At 39.2% G+C, this 18,853-nt stretch overlaps 1 protein-coding gene across 6 annotated transcripts in view; it reads right to left on the reverse strand.

Annotated features, from left to right (window-relative positions):
• WWP1 (WW domain containing E3 ubiquitin protein ligase 1) overlaps positions 1–18,853 on the reverse strand; it is a 151,788-nt gene that overhangs the window by 49,453 nt on the left and 83,482 nt on the right. For all 6 annotated transcript variants that reach the window (XM_038388536.2, XM_043507649.1, XM_043507650.1 and 3 more), the window contains 6 exons: positions 5,254–5,308; positions 5,093–5,177; positions 4,855–4,983; positions 2,704–2,776; positions 1,625–1,696; positions 851–939 (listed from right to left, as the gene is read on the reverse strand). In XM_038388536.2, the coding sequence (XP_038244464.1) occupies positions 851–939; positions 1,625–1,696; positions 2,704–2,776; positions 4,855–4,983; positions 5,093–5,177; positions 5,254–5,308 (503 nt within the window). The remainder of the gene's footprint in view (positions 1–850; positions 940–1,624; positions 1,697–2,703; positions 2,777–4,854; positions 4,984–5,092; positions 5,178–5,253; positions 5,309–18,853) is intronic.

An 18,853-nucleotide genomic window follows, 5' to 3' on the forward strand; every position in this document is an offset into this window, starting at 1 on the left:
TTGGGCCAGGTATGAAATCATTCTAAGTTAAATCGCAGTGCTAGTCACTAAAAGGGACTGCTTCTCGACAAGTGAAGTACCTGTTAAATCCTGATGAGGCCATCATCCCTGACAAAAAAAGTTTTTCAAGCCCTCATTAGTGGAAAAAGAAAACCAAAAGCAAGTGTATGTATATGGTTTATGTTGTTGTTGTTGTTGTTAGAAAAGGATAGGGGAACACATGTTCCAATTATAAGGTACTAAACCTACTACTACTGGAACTAACTACAAAGCTAAAACACTAATACAGGGGGGGAAACAGATACACAGTAAACAGGCACGCAGTAGACTCCATCTCTGGCCAAAGGCAGCTGAGAAGGAATTGAGGGCGATTTGCTCACATAGCCCTATAAAGCTTCAATCCAGAACATGAGGATGTATAGGGCACATGTACAGGCACTGCTACCAAAAATCTGTGATCAAAGGTGCACATGTGCTCCTAAAATGGAACTCCCATGGGGACACTAATCAAAGTAGTCATCCTGCTTGGCCCCTCAGAATGTTTGAAGAATTTTCCTGTCAACCTCTAACAAACCTCTACAGAATATGTGCAAACTGCAATTTTTAGAGGCTTATAACTCAGCCTTATTTGGGTTGATTTTCAGAGAGACTGTAAAAAGCACCTCTTGGGTCCCAGGTTGACTTACTAAAAGTGGCTAAAAAGGTTACCTTGGTTCACAACAATAGAATATGCAAAGTGAGTGGGCCCCTTTCCACAAGTTACAACCTATTTTGATAAGAGTGCAATCTTCTCATTTAAAAATAAAATCTACAAGTATTTGAAACAAGATTTATAAGGAATTTCCTTTACCTTGCCAAACCACCATAATCCAATCCTTCTTCACCTCTGAATATAACATATAATCGCCTCCTTAAGTCATAGGGTTTTAAAGCCATGATCTACGAAACAATTTTAAACACAAATTTAAAAAAATACAAAGGCTCATTAAATTAATTTACTTTCAATCCGTTAAACGAACTGATTGTTTCACATTCAGACTATTATTATTAATTATATGCATTATGGTAACATCTAAGGACCCAGTTGGGGATCAGGACATTTTACCTTAAACAGAGGTATAAATATTCATTTAATAGCTTTGTTAAATGATTTTAGTTTACAAATTTTGTATTGAACAGGGAAAGTATTGAACAAATTATTTCAATATATTAGGCAACTCCTCTTTAATGGGTAAGTATAATTTTGGCCCAAACTATTTGATATTTTTCCCTTTAATAATATTTTTCCTGATGCCTCTGAAGGTATTCCGTGGTATTTTTGGTGGGATGAGAGGAAGCAGTTTTAGTCTGGGAATGTTTTTTAGAACAGAAGACAGCATATTCATCTGTGAAGTACAGAATGCTACAGGTTAAGAATTGTAAATCCTAGTTAATGGTTTAAACTTTAAAGGGGAGAAGTTTAATGATTTAATCTTTGAAGTAATAGTTACGGTAGAACAATAGATTTTTAAAAACAAGGTTTTCCCTATTAACGATTGCATAGTCATATAAAACTAGAGCAGCATATTGTAACACTGTCTTACTTCAGTGTACGTATTTAATACGGCAGATATCATAGCCTTACTTGTTGGAAGGAATCCTCAAACAGTGTCTGTCTGGATACATTAATCTTTACATGGCTCGGCAATGCATTTGACTGTAAGCATAAAAAACAACAACACACAAGTGGTAGCATATGCTAAATGAACGCTGTGATGAGGTCTATAAATCCTACATAGTAAAGACGGGGTTAAGCAGCTGCACTGATCCTAGGTAGCCCCAATCCCTGCTACACTCACAAAGCATGCATGGATTGGAGGAGGTATTCAAAAGGAGACAAGACCAACTCATTAGGCATGCAAGCAGCAGAAGTGAACTGACCTATACTCAGAGCTCCTGGGAAAGAGCACTGTAGGAGCTCCTTCTGCCCGAGGCCAGGCTGTAGTCACTTTCCCAAACCCACAGAGAAGAGACTCAAGACAATCAGAAGGTCTGACATATTATCTTTGATTTCACTTATTTAATGTCTTTATTTTCTCCTTTGGGAAAGAGGGGACTGGTAGGAAATGATCCAGGGAGGCAGCAAACAGCACTTTAGTGTGGAGGATGTAGCTGCCTATCACTGGGCCCTGGATCAGAACCCGGTGGAAAGAGTGGTCTTCTGTTTCCCCCACTAGCTGCTAGAGAGTACAGAAGGAAGAAAGCCTACTCCTGAGATGGAGAATCTAGCCGAGAGAGTGCCTTGAAGACAGAAGGATCAGACTCCGACATCTCTATTCAGGAGAGGCCTAGACTCCCTCATCTAACCACCAGAACCACCCATTATTGCTGAACTCTTTATATACTCCAAAAGTCGTGGACATAAATGTATGACCTGGCCAGAGGGCCAAGTTATGTGAGGGTTGAAGCAACTGTCAACAAAGGAAAGGAGTACTTGTGGCACCTTACAGACTAACAAATTTATTTGAGCCTAAGCTTTCATGAGCTACAGCTTTTCTTTTTGCGAATACAGACGAATACTCTGAAACCTGTCAACAAAGGGTGCCAGGAAAAATGATCAGGCTATGCCCAAACCCAGCCACAAGGGGATGTCTAAGTCAGTGAAACCCCAGCACAAACACAAATTCAAATTTTCAAAGATAGATTTAATTATTACTACAGTACCTGACACAAGTAACGGAAATGAGCAAGTTTCCACCTAAAGCTACGTTCATAAGCGATTTGTGGGCCTTTATTTCTGTAAAACAATATATTTGAAGTTTTAAATAAATACAACATATAACAAACAGTATAATCAACTCCGAGTATTTTAACCACTAGACCAACAGTTTGTGCATTTCAATAAAAAAAACTAATTCAAGCTCACAAGAAATGGCCACATAAAAAGACTAACATATACTCCAGTTTTATTTTCTGGTGTTGGTTCAAAATCTCCCAGCCAACTTTTAAATGTAACCTAATTTTTGTAACCTGTTAACTCCTTGAATTAATGAAAGACCACCTACAATGTCATCAGAAGTCAGTCTTAACTCTTTATGTAAATTGCTGTTCAGAGCACTATCAACATGTGGGCGTCTATATTCACTGACCTATTAAAAAAAAGTATTCATTGATCTGTAAATTGTTTTGAAACACTGGGTATCAAGAGTTACTTTGTTTAGCCACCAATATATTTGATATAGCAGTATTTTAAGCTAAAAGAATACTTTACTACCAGTATTTGAATATTCTTTATTTTCTCCAAGATTTGTGTTAATTATGATTTAGCTACTATTCATATTTTACTGCTCTTCCTCAATCTATTTCTACTGCATTTATAGACATGGCATATGAGCACTTGACAATAATTATATCAAATGAACAAAGTAGGGCTGTCAAACAATTAAAAAAATTAATTGCAATTAATTGTGAGATTAAAAAAACCAGACACGATTAATTGCAGTGTTAATCACTGTTAAACAATAGGTACCATTTATTTAAATCTTTTTGGATGTTTGTCTACATTCTCAAATATACTGATTTCAGTTACAACACAGAATACAAGATGTACAGTACTCTATTATTTTTTATTACAAATATCTGCACTGTAAAAAAGATAAACAAAAGACATAGTATTTTTCAATTCACCTCATACAAGTACTGTATTGCAATCACTTTATCGTGAAAGTGTAATTTACAAATATGTACATTTACAAAAGTGTAATTTACAAATTTCAGACAGCATGGTCTACATCTCGTCCCCCTCAGGCACTTCAAATTCTTAAACCTTAGAAATCTCCTATTGATACCTTCTTTGCATTTTGTAAAATATGTAGTGAAAGTGTTCTTAAATCGAACAACATATACTGGGTCATCATCCAAGACTGCTATAACATGAATTATATGGCAGAATGCAGGTAAAACACAGCAGAAGACATACAATTCTCCCCCAAGGAGTTCAGTCACAAATTTAATTAATGCATTATTTTTGTAATAAGCATCATCAGCATGAAAGCATGTCCTCTGGAATGATGGTTGAAGCATGAAGGGGCTTACGAATGGTTAGCATACCTGGCACATAAATACCTTCCAACATTGGCTACAACAGTGCCATGCAAACACCTGTTCCCACTTTCAAGCGACAGTGTAAATAAGAAGCGAGCAGCATTATCTCCCATAAACGTAAACAAACTTGTTTGTCTGAGCAATTGGCTGAACAAGAATAGGACGGAGTGGACTTGTAGTTTCACATTGTTTTATTTTTGATTGCAGTTACGTAAAAAAAAAAATTCTACGTTTGTAAGTTGCACCCACACGATAAAGAGATTGTACTACAGTACTTGTATGAGGAGAATTGAAAAATACAATTTCTTTGTTTATATTTTACAGTGCAAATATTTGTAATAAAAATAATATAAAGTGAGCACTGTACACTTTGTTTTCTGTGTTGTAATTGAAATATATTTGAAAAAGACGAACATCCAAAACATTTATGAATTTAAATTGATATTTTATTAAACAGTGCAATTAAAACAATTAATTGTGACAATTTTTTTTAATCTAGTTCATTTGTTTTGTATTAATTGCTTGAGTTAACTGTGATTAATTGACAGCCCTAGAACAAAGTTACATCACAGAATGTTTCAATGAGAAAGGTAAGGTTGGTAGTTAAATCTCTAAAATAGAAAATACTTACAAGGCAGCAACTTGTACTGCACTTAATGCTGAGATCCCAGATAAAATATTAACTGTTCATTAATATGTGGAACACTGTTCACTATTAAACAGTGAAAAATCAACATCTTTTAAAAAACAAACTATTAGCTGCTCACTTACACAGAGGATTTTCCAGTACGAGGATCATTGAAGGTTGTTGTCCTTGTGTTATGATCAACAAAATATCTGACACCTTCTCTAGTGTATCTGATTTCCCAGCCCTCAGGAAGTGGGTCCTCATTTTGTAAACTGTAAAAATTGAAAACAGTACACTTTTTTCACATGAAGAAATGTACAACAATGTTTAAGCATGATCATTTGATCTGTACACATCAATATAGACATTATATACACCAACCCTTGAGTTCGGGGGTCTTCCCACTGTGTTGTCTTAGTGTTGTGATTCACAAAGTACACCCTATCATTTGAATCCACTCTCCGTTCTGAAAAGAACAAAAAGCATTAAACAACAAATTTCAGTTACAGTCACATTACTAAATTAATAGCTTATCATCTTACCCCAGCCTGGTGGTAAAGGCCCAAGTGGATCATTTTCTGCTGACAACATAGAAGCCTAGTTATAAAGAACAAACCAGACACACATTAAACCACAAATATACATAAATAATTCTATCTAATGAAGATACTTTTTAAAATACACAAGTTATGTGTTCTGTCAATTCTTATACACAAGATCATGTATTTTTCTATAAAGAGTCTCCACAAAAGAATCTACATATGAATTGCTTAGACTGTCCTCTCCAGCATCCCTTGAACAATAGTTTTGCTAACAACAGTATTGGAAAAAAAAAGGTATAGTAACATCTGAAGGATCTACATCAAAATATATTATCCTGATGCCTAAGAAAAATAAAAATTCAAAACTAAGTATACAGTATTAGTTTTTTTACGTTACCTCTGGTAAGTAATACCATATAACTAAACGAAGAATAAGGTATGTTATCAATCATTACAAAGTCCTTTTGATATTTTTCTCTTCATTGCCATTTGGATTTCAAAGCCATTTATCTTACTTGAAAGGACCTTTAAGCATATGAATAAACTCTTTAGACATACTAGTGTTTTAAAGTTAGTCAATCCTAACGTTTCTATACAACTAGCTTCAACCTTACATTTAAAACCATTAAATCAGGCACCATTTATGGCAAATGAATTTTTGATTAAAAGAAGTAAGGAGAATTTAAAGTTTTCTTTGTGTCCTTAGCTCTTTGTACTAAATTTATAGTCAGTCATTCAACACTATAGTTTTCAACATCATTCACAGCCTCTTAGATTTAAGACATTCTGTCAGTTATCTTGCTTTACTTTATATCAAACTAAAATGAAATTTCATGTAGCCTAACATCTTCAAAGTATTGTAATTTGCAATTGGTCAGAGGAGAAATAAAAGAGCAATTAAAATCATCTTTAATATAGTCAACTGCTTCCTTTAAGGCTTTGTACTAGGGATACTAGGTGCTTCAAAATATTATTAATAGTGTCAATGGAGGCCCTAATCAGCATGCAAATACCAGTCATACTTAAAAGGGCTTTAAGATTACTGTATACTATACTACCATCTTGTCTTATGGAACCATTACAAAAATATAGAAGAAATACTGAATCAGTTGTTTGTACAGTTGTGTCAAACCTCATAACAAGGCTCATAATAGAAATGTTCTCACAATCCTTTCTTAACAGAATATGTCTCATATTTACAGAAGTATCTTGGTGAGCTTACTGCTAAAAGGAAACACAAAATTAAGTTGTGGGAAAATGCATCCTTTGAAGAATATAGTAATTTTTACCTTTAAATTTTGTTTCTAGGTCTTAAAATATATCAATCTGAATTGATGAGTTACCCACTTTATGGTCTGTAAACGGGAAAGCAGGATTTGTGCCACCTTGGGTCATCTTTACATATCCTTCCAACTGCTTGCCCATGTGACTCATTTATAAATAAAAATGAGAGTGACACACCTTATGGGCACCTGTTTCTGAACTAAATACCAGGCCCCAACACGTGCTATACACCGCCTTTTAAAATAGTTATTAAGCACAGTTCTCTTTCTTGTGGTTTGATCCATGTGCAAGTCAGTGGGAAGCACAAATGAGCTGAAGCATCCAAAAAACATGTGGCTGAGTTTGGATGTGGCTGGGTGTGTGGAGCACATTTTGACATGGGATCCTCAAGATAGGATTTTTTTTATTTCCACTGTACAAACGATGTGGTTTGCCTAGGTTTGGGGCCATTGGCAGAACCATTCTGTGAACACGTTTCTTCCCTGAGGAACTGGACAAAAACCCATGTTTCATTAAAATGGATGCATTTACCCTGTGCTAGCTACTATGGAGAGCTATACCAAGGTTGTAACAAAATGTGTTTCAGAGTAGCAGCCGTGTTAGTCTGTATTCGCAAAAAAGAAAAGGAGTACTTGTGGCACCTTAGAGACTAAAATTTGAGCATAAGCTTTCGTGAGCTACCGCTCACTTCATCAGATGCATTCAGTGGAAAATACAGTGGGGAGTTATATATATACACACACACACAGAGAACATGAAACAATGAGTTTTATCATACACACTGTAAGGAGAGTGATCACTTAAGATGAGCTATTACCAGCAGGAAGGAGGGGGGAAGGAGGAAAACCTTTTGTGGTGATAATCAAGGTGGGCCATTTCCAGCAGTTAACAAGAACATCTGAGGAACAGTGGGAGGGTGGGGTGGGGCGAGAAATAACATGGGGAAATAGTTTTACTTTATGTAATGACTCATCCACTCCCAGTCTCTATTCAAGCCTAAGTTAATTGTATCCAGCTTGCAAATTAATTCCAATTCAGCAGTCTCTCCTTGGAGTCTATTTTTGAAGTTTTTTTTTTTTTTTTGTTGAAGAATAGCCACTCTCAGGTCTGTAATCGTGTGACCAGAGAGACTGAAGTGTTCTCTGACTGGTTTTTGAATGTTATAATTCTTGACGTCTGATTTGTGTCCCTTTAATCTTTTACGTAGAGACTGTCCAGTTTGACCAATGTACATGGCAGAGGGGGCATTGCTGGCACATGATGGCATATATCACATTGGTAGATGCGCAGGTGAACGAGCCTCATAGTGTGGCTGATGTGATTAGGCCCTATGATGGTGTCCCCTGAATAGATATGTGTGCAGAGTTGACAACGGGCTTTGTTGCAAGGATAGGTTCCTGGGTTAGTGGTTCAGTTGTGTGGTGTGTGGTTGCTGGTGAGTATTTGCTTCAGATTGGGGGGCTGTCTGTAAGCAAGGACTGGCCTGTCTCCCAAGATATGAGAGAGTGATGGGTTGTCCTTCAGGATAGGTTGTACATCCTTGATGATGCGTTGAAGAGGTTTTAGTTGGGGGCTGAAGGTGATGGCTAGTGGCGTTCTGTTATTTTCTTTGTTGGGCCTGTCCTGTAGTAGGTGACTTCTGGGTACTCTTCTGGCTCTGTCAATCTTTTTCTTCACTTCAGCAGGTGGGTATTGTACTTGTAAGAATGGACCGACATTCCACACAAAGATGGACTACAAGCCGTCAGGAACAGTATCCCCAATAATGTCACGGCTAACCTGGTGGCTGAACTTTGTGACTTTGTCCTCACCCATAACTATTTCACATTTGGGGACAATGTATACCTTCAAAATCAGTGGCACTGCGATGGGTACCTGCATGGCCCCACAGTATGCTAACATTTTTATGGCTGAATTAGAACAACGCTGCCTCAGCTCTCGTCCCCTAATGCCCCTACTCTACTTGCACTACGTTGATGACATCTTCATCATCTGGACCCATGGAAAAGAAGCCCTTGAGGAATTCCACCATGATTTCAACAATTTCCATCCCACCATCAACATCATATCTATTCAGGGGACACCATCATAGGGCCTAATCACATCAGCCGCACTATCAGAGGCTCATTCACCTGCGCATCTACCAATATAATATATGCCATTTGTCAGCAATGCCTCTCTGCCATGTACATTGGTCAAACTGGACAGTCTCTACGTAAAAGAATAAATGGATACAAATCAGACGTCAAGAATTATAACATTCAAAAACCAGTTGGAGAACACTTCAATCTCTCTGGTCACTCGATTACAGACCTAAGAGTGGCTATTCTTCAACAAAAAAATTCAAAAACAGACTTCACCGAGAGACTGCTGAATTGGAATTAATTTGCAAACTGGATACAATTAACTTAGGCTTGAATAGAGACTGGGAGTGGATGGGTCATTACACAAAGTAAAACTATTCTCTCCCCCCTCCCCGCTCCCACTGTTCCTCAGACATTCTTGTCAACTGCTGGAAATGGCCCACCTTGATTATCACGACAAAAGGTTTTCTCCCCCCGCCCCGCTGGTAATACCTCATCTTAAGTGATAACTCTCCTTACGTGTGTATGATAACACCCATTGTTTCATGTTCTCTGTGTATATAAATCTCCCCACTGTATTTTCCACTGAATGCATTCGATGAAGTGAGCTGTGGCTCAAGAAAGCTTATGCTCAAATAAATTTGTTAGTCTCTAAGGTGCCACAAGTCCTCCTTTTCTTTTTATATAATCACAATCATCCTGTCAGACAACAATTCCAGTATGATGGTGAGAGTAAAGGAGAACAGTTGGTAACGGACATAAAACATGCCAAAAATTAGATATCAAAAGGTGATTGAGAGGTCCACAGAGTCTTCTGAATCAACGGATAGAAGAATCTAGGATTTACGGTTGACATACTATATCAACAGAAAGAGGTGATTCTACAGATGAAAATGTTGAGCCAATTAAGGTATAAAACAACTTTGATCTGATTTAGCAACAAGTCTAAATCCTTTCAAATATTTAGATAAGACTTTCTGAATTGTTCTTACAGATACCAAGGGTTGAACTGTCTAAATCATGGGTAACATGAAATATTCTTTGCAGGGACACTGTGACTCTTCCCCTAATCAAGTGCAGCTATTTTCATCCAGGGTTGTTTTTTTACGAGTCACGTTAGAAACATGTTAGGTAACAGGTTTCTGAGTAGCAGCCTTGTTAGTCTGTATTCGCAAAAAGAGAAGGAGTAAGTACTCCTTTTCTTCACGTTAGGTAACATGTTTTAACAAATACATTGTTAAACACCACTTGGCACACAGTACAGAGTAAGTATAGTGTTTAAAAATCCATCAGTTGGTCATTGTCAACCTAACACATTTTTAAATACAACAATCTACTGTACATTGGTGCAAAGTAGTGTAACTGGCATTTCTAACATGGCTCATTTTCCCAGTGTAGACAAACAGCAAGATGCACAGATACAGATTGAGATAGTTTTTCTATTTTCTGCCTGCATCTTTGAGTGCACAAAGTTAAAGTGAGAAAAATACATCTAATGAAGAACTGGATTGTCCAAGAACATTCAATGGCAGTTGAACTGTAAAACAGAAATTAAATGGATTAAGAGGTATTCTGAAAACCAGTAAGACAAATATGCAAAAACAAATTCTTTAAGTATGTCAGAAGCAGGAAGCTGCAAAAGAATCAGTGGTTCTTTAGACTATAAAGGTATGAAGGGAACAATTAAGGAGAATAAAGAACACTGAAGAGAAGTGAAGCCCCTGATCCCGCAAAAGTGTGTTTAACTTTATAACATGAATAAAGTTAATGCAATTACTCACATGCATAAAAAATTAAGCATATAACCTTGCAGGATGAGGGCCTAAATGGTTACTTTCCCTAGATCTCCTATTTTTAGGAAATAAAGAGGAGACATGATAAGAGATTAAGATGTTTGTAAAAAGACATGCTGGAACAAACTGATGACACTACAGATCTCCTGACTGGATGGCATGTATGCAGCCAAGATTTTTGAAGGAAGTGTTTGAGCCGATGATAAAAACATGCAATCTCTCCTTAAAATCAGCTACAAACCTGGAGGAGCAAATATTGTAAATAGCTTTAAAAAGCACTAAAGATGATCCTGGAAGTTACAAATTAGAGAGCTTTATTTCAGTTCAAGGCAAAATAGGTGAAATGAAACAGAGCCTTAAAACATCTATGAGACAGACAAACCAACATAGCTTGTGTAAAAGAAAACTGTGCATCTCCTGCCCGTGCTTCTAATTAACATATATAATTATGTATATATCATAATGTATATCATATTTCTCCATTATCTACTATTTTGTTGAGTCTCAAACAAACAGACTGGGGAGGCACAATTTTCTTTCACATAAGTTGCTTTGGGTTGTCTTTTTTATTTTTTATATAATTTTTTTTTGTTATAGAGACATTGTAATAATTCCAAAACCAACCATTACAAACTCATCAAATTCAGTTAAGGTTACATTTAAAAGAAATCCAAACCTGTTAAGCTAAGAAATGCAGAGTTAAGGCACCTACACCACCTTAACTCTGGTCTATACTAATGTTATGCAATAACCATATGATTATGATTAACACATGTTAGTGTTAGTGGTCCCAGAATAAACTGATTTTTTTTTTAAACAGATATATTTTTTCTTCTCATGGCATCACTACAGGGAGGAGTTAAAATTGTTTGGGTACCCTGACTGCACTTCTTATCCTAAGATGATGTTGTTTTGGCCACTCAGGTCAACAGATAGGTTATTTTACCACTAAGGGAGAGCTAATCCAATCCCTTGGGTAACAAAATCCACCATCAAACATCTCACTTTATAGTTTTTCTATAATTTATCTGCAAATAGCTTCCTCTTCCTTTCAGAGGCAAACTCAAAGCACTAAATTGTTCTAATCTGTATGCAGATTAATTTTAGTTACTCTGTAATAAAAAACATACAGCAGCGCCGTAGCCAACAAATGCGTTCTCCTTAATATTTGTTTCTTGTTTTATTATCATTCTTCAATGTTTTTGTTTTACTATTAATGGGAACTGTAGCTAATGCAACTGAACTATCCACCAAACATGACAAATATATGGAAAGCAGTTGTAAAGAGAAGCAAGTAAGCCATCAAACACTCAATTTCTCTTTCCTTTTTTTAATATTGGTGTCTGACTGACCAATCATAAAGTGGGTCACCAAATTAGGACTGGTGAATATAAGGTCAGAGAGGACACATTGTAACAGTTGCCTAATGCATTCTGAAGGGAAAAAAGTAAACATGTTTCAAGTTGGCCTGAAAAACAGTGATAATGGTAAAAGACATCATTAAAGCAAAGGCAGGCCATATTTTAGATGAAGGTATAATTCCATGAACACAGATCATAAATATTGTACTTAGATTAGTTAACAGAAAAGTGCAATTACATATAATTATACTGTTTTCCTATTTCTGTTTTATTAAAGAAATAATTGCACCTGTAATAAAAATTTGAAATACACTGCACTTAAACAGACAATCCTGCCAACATAACATTTTCTACATTTCTCTTCTCTCTCTCTCTCTTTTTTTTTTTGAGCACTACGATTAATGGCTTTCAAACAGTATCTTTGTTTCCTAAGAGTGCATCAGTATTTTTGATTACATACTACCTGAAATCATAATTATGCTGATCACATTTGGGTATTATAAACAATGATTTTTGCCTCAGATGAACCCCTAGAACCTATTAACTCTTAAGGATTCTGCATACAAGCAGACATCTTTAACAATAAAGAATACAGAGGAAAAAGGGATAAATGAAATATTCATTTGAAAATAGAATGTTTTTTCAAAGTGTCTCAAAGCATCAGCTGCTATTAGGATCACGAGAGGGAAAAATTACTTGCTGTATATTTCTGCTTCTTTGATATATTGCAGGATTCTCATTCCTGAGACTCCACAGCTCTCATAGCACAAAACAAGCAGAACACCCCAAGTTCTTAAGATATTTTGGTACCTAAGTACAACCTTAGCATAGGAAAGTACCAAAGCACTCTCTTAGAGATGACTGCACACCATTGCTGCACTTCATGAAAGACTGAAAAAAGAATGGGGTCCTTTTCCTTAAAAGGGGGATGAACAAAAGAGGACATGATAAAAAAATATACGAAATAAGTAAAGGTTACTTACCTTGTGCAGGAACTGGAATTCTTCTAGATGTATATTCCTCTGGGTGCTCTATTTCAAGGGAGCACATGCCCCATGTGCCTTCAATTTGATTTTTTGGTACAGTGCCCATATGGCCCACACAGGAGCCCTAAACATCCTTATGCCCCGCACTGAGACTATATAGGGCTATATGGGTGAACCACCCTCAGTTCCTTCTCCACCACATAGCCCCAGAGAGGAAATTCTGAAGAAGAGGGGAAAGAGAGTAGCCATAGGGGGACACATTTCAAAACTCCACTTACTGCACAAGGTGAGTAACCTCTCATTCCTCAAGTAGTATTTCACTGGGTACTCACTTCAGGTAATTCCGGAGCATTATCCCCAGCTGGAAAGAGGATCTTCAGAGTCGAGTCCAAGACTACAGACAAGACTGCATTTCTAAGGGCAGCATCCAATCTAGAAGACCGGACCACCGCAAGTTTGGACCAAGTTGGGAGTGGGGTGAGAAAACAAAAATTCTGTCCCTTTGGCTGGTACAAAATAACACTTCTCCATCCTCTTGTGGGTGGGAATGCAAGTGGACAGTTTGGCACACCCCTGCCTAACTGTCTCCAGTATGGCTTCATTAACAGGAACCTATTCAAGATGCATCTGTAGTTCTCCAGAAACTCTGTGAAGGTGGTCCTGGAACTGTCTGAAGTCATCAGGGTGAGACAGAGACATAGGATTCTCCATTTCGTTTGGAGATGGAGATGAAGACGGCAGTCTTACTGGTAATAGTAGAACTGCGAGATCCAGTTGGTAATGTACCTCCTCCACTGTAGGATCCAGGAGCAGATCTGAGTGTCCCCTTAAAAGGGGAGGAAAGGGATGACTCCCTAGCAGATCAGACCAACTCTGCAGGGAGGTGCTGGTCCCCACAATCCCAATATAGCCAGTAAGAGGGATCAACAGGTGGTTGTAGAGGCCTCCAAGGAATGGAGTACCAATGGCTCTGAGTTAGATGAGGCAGAGTTTAATCTCAAACTGATATAGGTCTTTTGGGTGTCAGAGGATATGTAGGATGGGGTTCATCAGCTGCTTCAGAATCTCCTTATGAAGAGAAGGCCGATTCTGGCTCCAGGGACAATACTGTTGGTGCCTCTGGAGGAGAGTTGACAAAGACACTGTGTGTTGCTTCTGCCCAGAGGTCGTCTCCCTTGATGGTGTTATCTCTCTGGAAACAGAGAGGCCTGATGGAAGGAATTCCGGATCCAGAAAAGTGAAAACATCCTGTAGAACAGCAACAGATTTAGATCTCCCCAGTGTGAGAAAGGTTCTACTTATCTGAGCCGCTGGAATCAGAGGAGATTGTGTAGCTATCAAGGAAGACCGTGTCATAGATAGGAGAAGTTGACCGTGATCAGTCTTTGTCACTGTTGGCAGATCCTGGGGTTTAGGAAGTTATGCAAATGATGGTACTGATCGATAGTCGTTGGGTACTGATGTAGCCCAATGCTTTTGGGCTTTATTGTCATGTCTCTGGGACTTAAGGACATCCTAAGTCCTCACACACCAAGCTGATGGGCTTGCTCGAGATGAATTTGACTTCTCTGAAGTGAATTTAGAGCAAGACTTAGTCTCATGCTTATGAGAGTGCTTCTTGGATTTCCGACAAGATCCTACTGGGAGGGATCTGCGAGGGTAGATTCTCCTGCACCAGAGGTGGACTTTACAGCAGTAGGTGCACTCCTTGTTGAATCAGGCCGATGTATGAAAGGGGAGGGGTTTCCCTGGCCAGGGTCTAATTGAGGCCTCATGGCCTTCTCCATGTGGTATTTCTGGAGATGAAGTTCCCGTCCTTCTCAGGTATGGCTGGGGAACTACTGGCAAATACTGCACCTCAGCATGATGTGGGCTTCCCCAAGGCAGTACAGGCAGAGCTGGTGGTCGTTGCTAACAGAAGGATCACGGGCAGGAAACAAAGTGTTTGAAGCCCAGAGTCCTAGGCATAGTTCAGTACCCAAACAGGGTATGGGTGTTTCCCCAAAGAGAGTACACAAACCGTTAAAACTATTTACAAAGCTAAAGCTAAATCTTAGTTTGTAGGCTGAAGCTACAGACACTGGAGGTTCTGATCCAAACTGTGCGGCAGTGAAAAGGAATTAGAGAGATTGTCAGTCCACCCTGCCTTTTATCCCTGGATGGAGGCACAAGGTGAGCCAGGTTACACACACAGGCCAGCAGACACTACTTTAAAATTCTCTGGCTTTGGACATGTGCGTTAACCCACAGTGGAATACAATAGGATTCCCACAATGGCAGGTGGGAGAGCTTTATACTGAGATATGAGAGACTGAGGAAAGGTCCTCTTCAACATCAAAAGGGGCATCTCCACCAGAAAACAATGGAGAATCAGGAGGTACCAAGGAGAGGTGTAATTCTGGTGACCGTGTAGATCTCAGTACCAAGAGGTGTTCGGTACCCATCAAGAGAGGAGACTTCAGCTCATCCAACACAAACAGGTCTCTGGAATATCTAAATTCCTATGATATCTGATGAACTAATGGTACTGCAGGTAAGGCTCTACTTAGATAGGTCCCTTGCAGTGGAATTTGATGGTACCAATGATGCTGACTGCTTCAAAGTGATTGCTGGCTGAGGTGTATGGTTGGATTTTTGCAGTACCGAAGGAATCATAATATTGGGTACCGAAAGAGGTGGTGGGAGGTCCATTGACATCTAATTGCTAGAAGTAGGCTTTTTCTCCCAGCTGCTCCGATCATGTTTTGATAGTACTGAAGCATGCTTCAGGTCATGGCCCCTAGGGGAGCTAAGAGTCTTAGGAGCATGGAGTCTTAACGCTACCCAGACTGGTACCTGAGGGCTGGAACACTGTTAATCTTTCCAAAGATTGAGATCTTTTAGATGTAGGTTATTTATGAGAACTAGAACTCCTCTTCTTAGAGAGCTTTCCCAGAACCTTCCAACTTCTTCCCTGAAGATCTGGGTGACTGCAATGCCAAGGCAGACCGAGCATCGTGCTCAATCAGAGACTGATATATGGTAGTGGGTTGGGAGGAGAGAGCCTCCTGACCTGAATCTGAGGCCAGGAAAGAGATCATTTCATCACAGGAGTCTGAGCTTACTTGCCTGGTTTTTCCTTGCCCTGCTCTTAATGACTGAGAAAAATTGCAATTCTGAGGGGTGTATGTGTTCCTCAGGCAAAAAATGAACTGGAAATGACCATCCTTATCGCTGACTGGGATACCCTCCCAGCAAGTAAAGCAATATTTGAATCCTAGTGATCCTGGCAAACCCACTCAACAGAACAGAGAACCTCTCCAAAGGAAGTAGGGGGAAAATAAAGAGGACAAGTAACAATCCTCTTTAGAGGAAACAACAAATTTAACTAAACACTAAACTAACAACTAACTAAAGGCTAGCCGAGGCAAGCATGACCAATTGAAATGGGGATGCTGAATGCTCTGTCTGAGGCCAAGGCAACTGAGAAGGAACTGAGGGTGGCTCACCTGTGCAATCCTACAGAGTCTAGATACAGGGCAGGGGGGTGTGTAGAGTGCACGCATGGTCCAAGAGGGCACTGCTACCAAAAATTTGTGATTGAAGGCACATATTCCCCTAAAATGAAACACTCACAGGGACACTACAGGTGTAGATTGGGAGCTTCTGTTCTCCCTGCTGTTAGTATATAAACCCGTTTGTTATCCTGGGGATAGAATTTTGGGTTTGATATTTGATTCTCTTATATCCTTACTAATATGTGTGAACAAAGACACTGTGTTGCTTCTGCTCAATCAGACGGGTTTGTTAATATAATGAGAAAAGATAGGGATAGAGCTAAAGTATTACTGTGTATGGTGGGAGTGTAATATATGAGCAAACACTGGAAGGCTGCCTGGCTCCACTCTAGCCAAGGTCAAGCAACCAGTCGGGAGGGGCAATGTGGGGAAGGTATAAGAAACAGTACAAGCCAAAGAAATGTCCGTCTCTGACCCAAGCACAACATCACTCCTTACCCGCCCATGGGATACAAAAGAGGCAATACAAAGCTCTCAGCCTCATGACCCTCCAAAACGGAACATGACCATAAATTGTAAGGGGTGGGATCAAGGGCGTGCACTACAGCATAATTATGCCTACTAAGAAAGAGGAGTGGGGAACGGAACATTGGGAAAAGGCTCTGTGGTGTCAGAGCTATGGATATGTTTGCTTGAAACTAACCCCAATAAACATTGCATTGCGTGCACTTTGGACTTCTGGTATTCTGCTTTCTGTCTGGGTGAGAAGAACCATGGAAAGGAGTGAAGGGAAAAGTCCTTAACACCTGTCTCACCACATAAGAACAAGTTTGATCCACTATGGGAATACCCATACTAACCAATGGCCTTAGAATAGTCCAATCAATATCTGAGTTAGCAGGAACTACAGGTTCCTTGAAGAAAAACCTGGATATTTGGTTCTCACAAAGGGGCTTATACTACTGAGCCAGAGTGCCCTTGGGACCAACCTTCAATGTGAAAGCAAGGTTTAAGTACAATGTTCCTTTCCCTACACCACAGGTAGGGCCGAGAGGATGGGACTGAGGTACAAAGAACACAGGATGACTGTCAAATCTTTCACTTTCTCTCAAGAGGCCTCCATCTGTTCCTGAAAAAGGTTATCCTTACGTAAAGTAGGTGCTCAAGTTCTTCTTTTTAACCTTCTGACAGAAGCTAGAGGCCTGCAGACAAGCTCTGCTCTTACTACTATCTCACCTGCATCAAAGGCCACGTACACCTAATACTGGGGCAGGCCCACATATCATTCCTCTACTCATTTAAGGTCATGATACTTGTCATGGGAAAGGAATCTGACAAGACCAAACGCCTATTTTCCGTAAGGCTATACCTGCTCTTTGACCTGGCAGTCACGACATTAATGGCTCCAGCCATTGACTGGTAACCTCTTAGTAAAAATGAATTCTAGCATCAGAGTTCAAGTTCTGGGGCACAACAGTGTGTGTTTCCTTAGTCTTCCCTCTGGCCACATCCAAAGCTAGCATGACCACCGATCTCATAAGAACATAAAAGAGCGGCCATACTGGGTCAGACCAAAGGTCCATCAAGCCCAGTATCCTGTCCTCTGACAGTGGCCAATGGCAGATGCCCCAAAGGGAACGATCCGACAGGTTATCATCAAGTGATACTAGAAAACTAGTAAAGCCTCTCCTACGATAGTGCTTGGGGTGTGCTATAGACTTCCGGGATCTAATTTGGATATGGATAGAGCCCTTTTTAATGTCTTTAATAAAGTAAATACTAATGGAAACTGCGTGATTATGGGAGACTTTAACTTCCCAGATATAGACTGGAGGACCAGTGCTAGTAATAATAATAGGGCTCAGATTTTCCTAGATGCGATAGCTGATGGATTCCTTCATCAAGTAGTTGCTGAACCGACTAGAGGGGATGCCATTTTAGATTTAATTTTGGTGAGTAGCGAGGACCTCATAGAAGAAATGGTTGTAGGGGACAATCTTGGCTCAAGTGATCATGAGCTAATTCAGTTCAAACTAAATGGAAGGATTAACAAAAATAAATCTGCAACTAGGGTTTTTGATTTCAAAAGGGCTGACTTTCAAAAATTAAGGAAATTAGTTAGGGAAGTGGATTGGACTGAAGAACTTATGGATCTAAAGGTAGTTGAGGCCTGGGATTACTTTAAATCAAAACTGCAGAAGCTATCGGAAGCCTGTATCCCAAGAAAGGGGAAAAAATTCATAGGAAGGAGTTGTAGACCAAGCTGGATGAGCAAGCATCTTAGAGAGGTGATTATGAAGAAGCAGAAAGCATACAGGGAGTGGAAGATGGGAGGGATCAGCAAGGAAAGCTACCTAATTGAGGTCAGAAGATGTAGGGATAAAGTCAGAGAGGCTAAAAGTCGAGTAGAGTTGGACCTTGCAAAGGGAATTAAAACCAATAGTAAAAGGTTCTATAGCCATATAAATAAGAAGAAAACTAAGAAGGAAGAAGTCGGGCCGCTTAACACTGAGGATGGAGCGGAGGTTAAAGATAATCTAGGCATGGCCCAATATCTAAACAAATACTTTGCCTCAGTCTTTAATAAGGCTAAAG

This window comes from Dermochelys coriacea, chromosome 2 (assembly GCF_009764565.3).
Source record: "Dermochelys coriacea isolate rDerCor1 chromosome 2, rDerCor1.pri.v4, whole genome shotgun sequence".
In the NCBI taxonomy this organism is placed as follows: domain Eukaryota; kingdom Metazoa; phylum Chordata; order Testudines; family Dermochelyidae; genus Dermochelys; species Dermochelys coriacea.